Source organism: Danio aesculapii, chromosome 23 (genome assembly GCF_903798145.1).
Source record: "Danio aesculapii chromosome 23, fDanAes4.1, whole genome shotgun sequence".
Classification (NCBI taxonomy): Eukaryota; Metazoa; Chordata; class Actinopteri; order Cypriniformes; family Danionidae; genus Danio; species Danio aesculapii.
Window position 1 is genome coordinate 46,657,649 of NC_079457.1, and position 11,739 is coordinate 46,669,387.

The 11,739-nt window shown below is 42.6% G+C and overlaps 2 protein-coding genes across 3 annotated transcripts in view; one reads left to right on the forward strand and one right to left on the reverse strand.

Moving 5' to 3' along the window:
• The window catches only part of zhx3b (zinc fingers and homeoboxes 3b), a 28,323-nt gene extending 26,877 nt beyond the window's left edge, over positions 1 to 1,446 (forward strand). Inside the window, exon 3 of the mRNA XM_056449263.1 lies at positions 784 to 1,446. Within this exon, the coding sequence (XP_056305238.1) occupies positions 784 to 794 (11 nt within the window). The 3' untranslated portion in view covers positions 795 to 1,446. The remainder of the gene's footprint in view (positions 1 to 783) is intronic.
• The window catches only part of plcg1 (phospholipase C, gamma 1), an 89,741-nt gene continuing 79,417 nt past the window's right edge, over positions 1,416 to 11,739 (reverse strand). Inside the window, exons 28-33 of one of the 2 annotated variants that reach the window (XM_056449261.1) lie at positions 11,341 to 11,489; positions 9,761 to 9,875; positions 9,241 to 9,399; positions 8,053 to 8,159; positions 6,098 to 6,348; positions 1,416 to 3,617 (exon numbers count right to left, since the gene is read on the reverse strand). In XM_056449261.1, coding sequence (XP_056305236.1) covers positions 3,578 to 3,617; positions 6,098 to 6,348; positions 8,053 to 8,159; positions 9,241 to 9,399; positions 9,761 to 9,875; positions 11,341 to 11,489 — 821 coding nt within the window. In that variant the 3' untranslated portion in view covers positions 1,416 to 3,577. Of the gene's footprint in view, positions 3,618 to 6,097; positions 6,349 to 8,052; positions 8,160 to 9,240; positions 9,403 to 9,760; positions 9,876 to 11,340; positions 11,490 to 11,739 lie in introns of both variants that reach the window. The other variant, XM_056449260.1, reaches the window with a different exon arrangement.

Here is an 11,739-nt window from a genome sequence, read left to right on the forward strand (position 1 = left end):
TTTAAGATCACGTGACTGAAGGCCATAACATGCACTTTGAGTCCCTGAATTTACAAACCTTTAACTGTTTTGCTGCAGTATCAAATGAAGATTAGTTGTCCTTTGGTGTATCACCTCTATTTATTGAAAATGTCCAACAAGTCATAGAGGAAAAAATATTTACAATTTCACATGAAACAAATAGCACTATATGAAGATAAGTCTACAGAAATGAAGAGAAATCACTCTCACGCCATTTCAAGAGTTCCCACTTAGATATGCTTGGCAGTTAACGCAGGTTTGGCATGCTGTCCCGGGAGAGAACCCTGAGCTCGGAGATATTTGAGCCCAGTCAATAAGCTAACGGAGATCTGAGATCAGGTAGGTCTCGAGAGCTCCCCTATTACAAAAGGGAGGAAATGGGGTGGAAGGGGGGATTCTTCCAAACGAAGATAGAGCAGTAGGAAGAAAGTTCTCCATTTATAGTAAACTAGGATCACTCTGATTGGATTATTACTGATTAGAGATGAGCGGCCAGTCGTGCTCAATCATATCACGTGCTCCTCTCAAAATTAGTTTATGAAACATCACTTGTTTGAGTTCTATATCAAGTTTTGCAGTGTCACCACCGGAAGCGCAGTTAAATAGTACAGATGCCATCAACTAGACTTGTCAACTACCATATATATATATATATATAAACATTTATATTTATTTGTGTGTGTGTGTAGTGAGGTCGAGGGGTAGTAATGATGAGTTAGTGCTCAGTTTTTGTTTCAGCTAATACTGTGTTCATTTTTGTAGAGTCTGACTGAAGAGGGAAGAGGAGACATGAAGAGATGTCAGCCTATGGGATTACAGCACACACAGCCTTTATGCAAAGGCTTTTTTTAATGTCATACGGAAGTTTAACAGGAGCACTGGAGGACATATCTGCAAAAAGAAGACTTTTTTTTTTTCCCCCTAAAGAACGTTTTCTTTTTAGCGTAAAGTACGATCAATCCCACCGCTCACATTGTGGATTATCAAAGGTCAAGATGCGCCCTTTCACCAGACGGCTGCATTTTCTTTTGGGACTCATGGAAAACAGACCTTGACGTTTCCAAGTTGAAGTTTACCCTGGATGGTCGTTTCCTAATCGCCATTTTTAAGGGATTTATGATGGTATGAAGCGCAAACTGCACAGCTCTGGTTGAGCCCTTTTGTAATTCTTCTAATCGCGCCTCAGAGAGGTGGAGTTGTATGCTGTAGGTGAGCATCAATACCGCAGCACTTTAGTTTTGTTTTCTCTCGAAATTTAAAGTAAATGTCAAAACAGATTCACCAGAGGGAACGGTCAGGCTTGATGTGTATGATTTTTACAAATATTATTTGCAGAATAAATTTAATACTGAACGAAAGATCATCGATTATTTGACTTGAAAAAAACACACCAGTCAATGTTGAATAAGTACTTTATTCTCAGGCTTGATTATGTTTCATATGAAAAGCAAAATTAAAATGTATACTTCCTCCAATATAGCATAGGCACGTTACAGAAAAGGCTTGGTTCGTAAATAAGAACATTGGTAACAAAATGCTGATGCAAGAAAGCATAGAAAAAGGCATACATGTCCGACGGGGGATCTTTTGTTGATGTATACATACACCAAGGCACATGAACGATGATGAAGGGAATAAGCAGAACATAAATGTACAGACTGCAGAAGGCCAACAGAAGTACAGGGATTTAACACTGAGGGAATGTCCAATAATCAGGAATAAATGCAGAGGAACGTCCCTCTGAAGAGGTTTGGCGTCATCTTTTCCTTTTTAAAGCTCGGCGGTTCTCTTGTCTAACTTTCTAACGTATTCTACACTGATTATAGCAATAAAAAAAAAGAGGAATGACAATGTAGACATGCAATGTACCCCCTCGTTCCAGTTTTCTTCATATGACCAGTCAGGGGAACGTACAACAAAGCAACACGGTGTTGGGCGCTTCTTCCACAGCTGTCATGCACTGACCCAAATAAATATTGCAGCAATGGTGCCATAACTTAGGCGTAAAATATATAGGTTTCTAAAAAGGGGCTGCAAAGCACAAATATAAAAGTGCACCTGGACCCCAAGGTCAAACGGAGAGCCAGGTAAAGCATCAGTGAATGAGAAAAACAAACGGTATGTTTACAATGGCTTCCGTACGTGTCTGTTAGACACTAAATGACTCTCAGAATGACAAGGCAACGTGTGCAGCAATACTGCAACCTCTACTGGCTAAACAGGAGAACTGCATCAGACGGAGCTACAATACCCATTGCATTGATTTTACAACACATCAACTGTAAATACTACATTTTACCAGTCATTTTTCAATACATGACTATATTAGGACTATGGCGTAACACAAAACACAGTGAACGAATGGCACAATGAAAAGACTGACTGAAATGCCCTTACTCTTGTCAACACAAGAAAAAAAAAACACACACACACACAAATCCCAAAGATCCTGTCCTTTTTGTCCAGAAGTATTCAATGCTCAGGGTGTTTTACTAACCTAATATTATGGAGACGCACACATTTGGTCCCGCACAGTCGACCTTTGGCTTTCTGACGATACAGAAGTATACAACGTCCACTCTATATGATCTAATTAAAATAACGCCAAAGAAATCATCACGAAAAAAAAGACATTTCAACTGATCAGAGAGTAAAGGGAAAGAATACATCACAGAAATGTTTTCCAGAGGGAAAATATAACAATGTGAAATGAGATGGTCCATGTTTCGTAAACTAAACACACAGTATTTCCTGCAAAGCCTTAAAAACCCCACCTGAGCTGTTTGCGTCCGCCAAGACTGCCGACAAACAAAAGGAGAGTGATATTGCTCTCTGGTCACGTGATCACGTCATATTGTAAAATAAAAACATGTTCAAACGTTGACGAATAGCGACTGCTTCAGTGAGATCTCCCAGAATGCCATCTGCCTGTTTACAAAAACAGACCCTTCAGTCGGTCAGAGGGAAGAAAACGCACAAGAAATGCAACTTAAAAAGGCCAAGCCCTCATGTTAGACACACTCGCATTGTTAAAAAGAGTTAAAAACGTAACATTTAAATAATAAAAAAATAATGAAATAAAACTCTGGAGTGAAAGGCTCTTTGAGAGCAGATGCTTCTCGAATTTGACGGCGAAATGGACCACACACATTTATATAGTCATATATAAGCCAGAGAGATAGAGTAAAGAAATGTATTATTACTCCTTAAATGTTAACCTGGAATGGGTTTCGTTTGTTTTAAGTGATGAATGATACAGCCCCACTCAGTTTTGAAACGCTGTTCGTCTGTGAGCGTCTGCGTTAGACACCTGACCCGTCGGCCGTAGGTTCAGATTGTAGCGAAGCAGGTTTTTGTAGATGTGTGTCCGCGAGCGAAGGCTCGGCGCGAGTCCCTCTGCCCACCACAGGGCCCTGAGCGGGAGAGAGAGATCTGTCCGAAAGCGCCGCCGTGCCCATTCCCACACAAACCGTCCCGACATCATCAGCTCTGCAGAAACCCTGTCGCTGGCCTTGCGTCTCGTCTGCTCCGTCCGTCTGTCTGTCGTCCGCTCGGTTTACGCTCGGTTATCGGCGCTGACGCGAGCCCTGCGGAGCCTGCGGGAGAAAAACAGACCTTACTGAAGAAGCGTTGTACAAGAGTGAAGCAGGCTATGCACTGCGCTCTTGCGGATATCATGTTTCGTATCATTCAGTAGGGCTGGGCGATCAGTAAAAAACGTCAGTCGAATCAAATGTCAAATCTTTATATCGATCAATTTTAAAGGATTTTCAGCATGCCAATCCCCTTGTGCAGCTGATTTAACACAGTGTGAAATGTTTTCGCTGTCTGACAATATAAATAAAAAAATAATTAACAAAAGAACAATCTTAATATTTTTTTAGCTATATTAGCATTTTTTTAGACCTATGCAGACTCTCATTTAAAAAATTGTGCATTACGGCGAGACATGCAGGGAGCATCTCTATTCACACAACAAGTTTCTGAGTTCTCTCATCCTTCAGACTGAGTTCGTTCTTCTGAGGTCATCAAGTTTTTAATAATTAAAGACATTAAACTACAAGTTATTGTATATTATTGTTCAACATCAGACCAAATATAAAACCAGTTTGGAACAAATAAAAGGTGAGTTAATGGTGACAGAATTTTCAGTTTTGGATGAACTCTCCTTTTAATAGTGAGTATGGTGAATTTAGGGTGAAATATCCTTTAATATATTTTATTTAAAGATGCTAACAATTTCTTGATGATCTATTGATTGTCTATAAACCTTTAATCAATAGACATTATCAATGACTGATTAAGCACAGACATTTAAAGGTTAAGTTATGCTTGCGCTGTGAGATGCGTCCACGCATTACATAATCAAATGTGTGCAGTTTACCTTATGGAGCCACCCTCTTGACATTCCATATTGCGGGATGCATAAAACCCTGTTATGCACAGATCTCGGTTAAATCCGGGGGTGTTTTATTCAATTTTATCCAACAGACTGGCATGAAGAGACCTATGCAGACTCTCATTTTAAAAATCGTGCATTACGGCGAGACATGCGGGGAGCATCTCTATTCACACAACGAGTTTCTGAGTTCTCTCATCCTTCAGACCGAGTTCGTTCTTCTGAGGTCATCTAAGAATACTCTCAGTGCTGCGAATAATTTGGGCGAGCTGCTTGATTATATGAACTGAAACCGTGAAAACAGTTAGCGGACTTGTTTTGAAGTGCTTCAGATGTTATTCGTTCTTTTTGTTTATGTTGTAGATGACTGACCAACAAAAAATAAGTGTCTTAACAGTCTCATCAAGTGTTTATTGAGATTGTGTGGTCTGTTATATATATATTGTCTTTTCGTTTTTTTCTTGTAAGGCACGGCTTTCGAAAATGACGACATGAGACTGTTGGGTAGTTGCGCTGATGCTTGTAGATGGTCCACGTTTACCAACACTTGTTTCTAGCATAGTTTCTACAGACACTAGCATCTTCATAAGGGTGGCGTTGTTTTAAATGATGAAACAAGTTTGTGGTGTTGCCTGTCTTTAATGGCACGAGTCGTCTGCACACTTTGCTCTGTCATGTTGCTTTGTTTTGTGTCGGATTGGAAAAAACAAAGTGGCCCCAGACTACTGAAGTTTAGTGACGATTCTTGTCAACAATGACTCTGACCTTATTTTTTTACTTATTTTTTTCTTACTCCAAGTGCAACTAACACTGTATGGCTGTAAACTTGTACTATGTGCGGCATCTGGCAGTGCAGGCTGCAAAATGCGTTTTATTTATATATATTTTTAAACATCTACGTATTTAAACATAAATATAATTAATTATTTTATATTAAATAATATTAATTATTATAAACTATAAATGTGTATATCTAAACTTTTTTTTAACTATTTTACTATTTTCCCAAGTGTATATAATCTATAGGTTACTACTGTAAGAAAACATCAGCATTCGGTACATACTTTCAGTATTATCTTTGCTTGAAATGAGCCGATCTAATCCGGTTTATATGAAATAAGCCTGCTCCCGAGCAGGTTTGAGCTACCCGTTGCTATGACAACAACTCTCAGATCAGTTTTGAAGAACGAAACGATCCTGGATCATGTCAAATCGTCAATAACCAAATCCAGCTAACTGAGTAGTCCACGTACGAAAAACGGACCCCAGGAGAAAGTCCTATTTGTTTTGATTGTCTTCAAAACAACCATTGTAATACAATGACTTGCCTAATTACCCTAACTTGCCTAATTAAGCTAGTCAAGTCTTTAAATGTCACTTTAAGCTGAATACTAGCATCCTGAACAATATCTAGTCTAATATTATGTGCTGTCATCATGCCAAAGATAAAAGAAATCAGATATTAGAAATGAGTTATTAAAACTATTATGATTAGAAATGTGTTGAACAAAATGTCCTCTCCGTTAAACAGAAATCAGGGAAATTATCCAGGAGGGCTAATAATTCAGGGGCGCTAATAATTCAGGACTGTATCTTACTTGTATTAAAAAGACACACAGTATACTTGTGTTATGAAGTCAAATCAAAACTTGTGGATGGAAAGCATTTTGGTTTTACCTCCTGTTCTCGTGGTCCAGCAGCGCCTCCTGGGACACCCTGAAGTCCTCCAGAGGCGTCTGATAGCGGGCCTCGAACGAGCCCTCACGCCCGCGGTACCCCAGAGCCTGCGCTGGAGACGAGGGCAGAGGAGACATTGAGGAGGTGGAGGAGACGGAGCCAGAGTCGCCCAGCCGCTCGCGGCCCGCCTGCATGGCCATCGCCATCGCCCCAGCCGGAGAGAACGGACTCAACACATCTCCATTCTCATGCTGCAAAGGAAAAACCAGGAGGACATCAGCACACGGCCACTGTATTGCCATCATGAGTGTGTGAGCGGAGAGAGATCAATGCGCTGCAATTTAAGGGGTCGTTCACACTGTTGACAAGAAAAGTGGCTAGCCAACCAACGAATCAGCTACATATGGACCCTTTACACAAGACTGCATGACGGGCCCTGCTGAGATATGGATGTGTTATTATGCTGACTGTTGCTCAGTGAAGTGATTGGTGGTCTTTGAAAGGTGAGTTGTGTTTCGTTTATTTTAATATCCTGATTACACGACATTACAACACATCCATATCTCAGCAGGGTCCGTCATGGTTTTGGGTCCCCTTGAAACATTTCCGTTGTGTTACGTGGATATCTGCAAGTGCCGTGACTAATCGCTGGACGTTTCTTCAGTTGTTTGTGTTGTGAGAATTTGCGACACGTGTGCAGTCTAACTGATGAAGATCGTTTCTTTTATTTGCTGGTGTTTTTTGTAATTGCATGAGCTTTTGCGCTAAGCTCTCTCGGCCACCGTAAATTGTACCGTTTGTAATTGTAATAATGACTAATTTTATTGAATTATTTTAATTTTATTATTCAGTTACTCTCCCTGAATACTGTTAGACTCGGCAAAAGATAAAACACTGTTTATTTCATTAGACTATATGCACAGCTAGTGTTTTTCAGCCAATTATGAACTTCCGGTGAAAGCTTAATGTGACTATTTTCAATTTCATAAAGTTCATTTTACAGCATCGATGTTGTGGTGCAATAACAACACATTCAGTTAAATAGACTTAAGCATTCTTTTAGTTATTAAAGCGTAAAAAGAGACGAAAGACCGTTTAAATGCAGACAGCCCAAACCAGTTTTCCAGCCTATCCAGAGGTATGCTGTGATCGACAGTGTCAAATGCAGCACTGAGATCAAGCAATACTAGCAATGTTAGTCGTCTTGTCAACACAAAGACAGTTCTTATGCCAATGGAAACCCCGCCTCTGCTTTAATTTGATTGGCAAATGAAAAAGAGGAAAATAACCGGACTTTTTTTTTTTTTACTGCGGGCGCACCGAGCACAACAGCAAAAACACAAGACGCGCAGGGCTCAAAAACACAAGACGCTCATTCGTTGTAATCAAGGCCTAAGACAACACATGCAACTGGAAAAAGTTCTCTGTGTATGCGTGACTGGTGTGGTTGTAGTCCGGTCTGTTTTTGATGACAAAAGTGCGAGTGCTGGTAACCCAGTCACCAATATCCATCAACAAACTCCATCACCAGACCTCCCATACAAGCGCACCCTTGCTTATTCATCATTAAAAGCACCCGTACAACATTCGCATATATCTGTTTGGCCAGGCTGTGGATTAAAGCTAATGATATTATAAATAATGTTCAATTTATTACACGGTGTGATCGTTTTGCTTCTCAAGACCTCAGTGTGACTATTGATTTGGACTAGTTTGTGTTTATTTTTAATCTAATAAACCTGTCGCCATTCACTGTCAATAAATGAATAGTCATGGATTCAGCTTAAAGTCTTTAATGTTCTTCTAAAGATTAAAAAATAAATAAATAACCTACATCTTGGATGACCTGTGGGTGAGTAAATAAACAGGAGATTAGTGGGTGAACTATCCCTTTAGTTGCAGCGCACTGAGTTTTCTCATGTAATATGAAGATACTGAGGAGCATTTCTACATACGATCAGCTCATATCCCACCCGTCCTCTGATGACGTCCATGTGCACCAGCAGACAGGCCAGCTCCAGATCCTCACTGTAGCTGTTCTTCAGCGGGACCGAGCGGTAGCCTGCAGACAGGGGAAGGAGGAGCACTCATTACCATTTTTTATTTGTGAAAAACTAGCCTAGAGCGCCATCTGCTGTAAAGAACTAGCCTAGAGCACCATCCGCTGTTAAAAACTAGCCTAGAGCACTGTCTGCAGTTAAAAACTAGCCTAGAGCGCCGTCTGCTGTAAAGAACTAGCCTAGAGCACCATCCGCTGTTAAAAACTAGCCTAGAGCACTGTCTGCAGTTAAAAACTAGCCTAGAGCGCCGTCTGCTGTAAAGAACTAGCCTAGAGCGCCATCCGCTGTTAAAAACTAGCCTAGAGCGCCGTCTGCTGTAAAGAACTAGCCTAGAGCGCCATCTGCTGTTAAAAACTAGCCTAGAGCGCCGTCTGCTGTAAAGAACTAGCCTAGAGCGCCATCCGCTGTTAAAAACTAGCCTAGAGTGCCATCCGCTGTTATAAACTAGCCTAGAGCACTGTCTGCTGTTAAAAACTAGCCTAGAGCACTGTCTGCTGTTAAAAACTAGCCTAGAGCGCCGTCTGCTGTAAAGAACTAGCCTAGAGTGCCATCCGCTGTTAAAAACTAGCCTAGAGTGCCATCCGCTGTTATAAACTAGCCTAGAGTGCTGTCTGCTGTTAAAAACTAGCCTAGAGCACTGTCTGCTGTTAAAAACATGCCTAAAGAGCGCCGTCTGCTGTTAAAAACTAGCCTAGAGCACAGTCCGCTGTTAAAAACTAGCCTAGAGCGCTGTCTGCTGTAAAGAACTAGCCTAGAGCGCCATCTGCTGTTAAAAACTAGCCTAGAGCGCCATCCGCTGTTAAAAACATGCCTAAAAAGCGCCATCTGCTGTTAAAAACTAGCCTAGAGCACAGCCCGCTGTTAAAAACATGCCTAAAGCACACCGTCTGCTGTTAAAAACTAGCCTAGAGTGCCATCTGCTGTTAAAAACTATCCTAGAGCGCCGTCTGCTGTTAAAAACAAGCATAGATCGCCATCTGCTGTTAAAAACTAGCCTAGAGCTCTATCTAATGTTAGAAACTAGCCAAGAGGGTCATCTGCTATACAAAACTAGCCCTAGTAAAAGCATTTTGGAGCCGGTACCTGTTTTGAGGCAGTTGATGGGAAAAGTGGCCTGGGCCAAAAAGTTCTGGTCACTGAACATGTCGATTTCGTAGACCACGAAGCGCAGGAATGCGAAGCAAGGATTGCACACGGTGAACCTGAAGGGTTTCCTGGTCCAGGTGGGGTTCAGACCATTGTCTGCTGAGGGTCAAACAGGAAAATATCATTTCCACAGATGAATTATAGATGCTTACAGCTTCTTTAATCCCAAATGATCCATATTACACATTTAAAAGGTACAGCTCACCCAAAAACTGAACATTTCCCCAATATTTACTCACACTCAAGTGGTTTTAATCTTATGAGTTTCTTCTGTTGAACACTAAAGAAGTTATTCTGAAGAATGTTGGGAAAAAAGCAGCTTACATCCATAGTAAGATCAAAAAAACACTATGGAAGTCGATGGCTGTTCAACGGAAGAACAAGTGAAGGGAGAGTAAATAAAGATGTTTTTGGGTGAACTGTTCCTTTAAGGATGTTCTTCTCTATAGTGGTTCACCTTCAGAGTCCGTCCTCTGCTTGGCATTATCATATTCTGCTCCACAAACTTCAATCTCAATGAGCGGACAAACAATACCTCGACCGTGTTTGGGCAGGTGACGCGCTCCCAAAACCTGAAAAATACACACACAAATGTTCACTTTCCTTCATTAGCAGTTGATATTTCCTCACGTTCCCATTATCACTCTGACTGTTGTGCACGTGGACAAAGAAAAGTGTAGTCTTTAAAGTACAACATAATATAATACATATTCCAACAATTAGTCAGGGTTTTTAAATCCCAGGTGAGGCGCTGCTGCCGAAGGGGAGGAGCTACTGAATAAGGGGAGGCGCTGCTGCCGAAGGGGAGGAGCTACTGAATAAGGAGAAAAGCTGGTGTCAACCGTGAGAAGCTACTGAATAAGGGGAGGTGCTGCTGCCGAAGGGGAGGAGCTACTGAATAGGGGGAGGTGCTACTGCCGAAGGGGAGAAGCTGGTGTCAAACGTGAGAAGCTACTGAATAAGGCGAGGCGATGCTGCCGAAGGGGAGGAGCTACTGAATAAGGCGAGGCGCTGCGGCCGAAGGGGAGGAGCTACTGAATAAGGAGAGAAGCTGGTGTCAAACTTGAGAAGCTACTGAATAAGGTGAGGCGATGCTGCCGAAGGGGAGGAGCTACTGAATAAGGGGAGAAGCTAGTGTCAAAAGCGAGAAGCTACTGAATAAGGTGAGGCGATGCTGCCGAAGGGAAGGAACTACTGAATAAGGGGAGGCGCTGCTGCTGAAGGGGAGGAACTACTGAATAAGGGGAGGTGCTGCTGCCAAAGGTGGTGTCAAACGTGAGAAGCTACTGAATAAGGTGAGGCGATGCTGCCGAAGGGGAGGAGCTACTGAATAAGGTGAGGCGATGCTGCCGAAGGGGAGGAGCAACTGAATAAGGGGAGGCGCTGCTGCCGAAGAGGAGGAGCTACTGAATAAGGGGAGGCACTGCTGCTGAAGGGGAGGAGCTACTGAATAAGGGGAGGCACTGCTGCCGAAGGGGAGGAGCTACTGAATAAGGCAAGGCACTTCTGCTGAAGGGGAGGAGCTACTGAATAAGGGGAGGTGCAGCTACCGAACAGGGGGAGGTGCTGCTACTGAACAGGAGGAGCTACAGAATAAGGGGACGAGCTACCGTGGAAGGGGAGGGGCTACTGAATAAGGGGGGATGCTGGTGAAGGGGAGGAGCTACTGAATAAGGCGGGATGCTCATGAAGGGGAGGGACCGATTAATAAGGGGAGGAGCTGCTGGTGAAAGGGAGGGGCTACTGAGTATGGGGGGCTACTGAGTATGGGGGGATACTGGTGAAGGGGAGGGACCAATTAATAAAGGGAGGAGCTGATGGTGAAGGGAGGGGCTAATGAATTAGGGGGGATGCTCATGTAGGGGAGGGACCAATTAATAAGGGGAGGAGCTGCTGGTGAAAGGGAGGGGCTACAAAGGTGGGATACTGGTGAAGGGGAGGGACCAATTAATAAAGGGAGGAGCTGCTGGTGAAAGGAGGAGCTACTGAATAAGGGGGGATACTGGTGAAGTGATTTTTTTAAAAGATAAATATTACCTCAATGCTGAGTGTAATGGGCTCCACTCCTCTGAGTGAGTGCCGGTCGAACGGGTCGAAGCTGTCGTCCCTCATGATGGGCGGTTGCAGCACATATCCACTCCTGCCGTTCAGCATGAAGATGGCCTGGTTCATCTGCATAGGTTTATCTGAGGAGAACCAGCACAGCGTTACACCACAGAACCTGATCAGAACTACGGCTGGAGGGGCCATAACTAGCAGGTGGAACTCTAGGTTAGTTTTATATAGCAATCTAGGCTAGTTTTATATAGCAGACGGCGCTCTTGGTTAGTTTTCAACAGTAGATAACAGTCTAAGCTAGGTTTTAACAGCAGATGTTGCTCCACACTAGTTTTTAGTAGCACACAATGCTCTAGGCTAGTTTTTAACCACAAACGG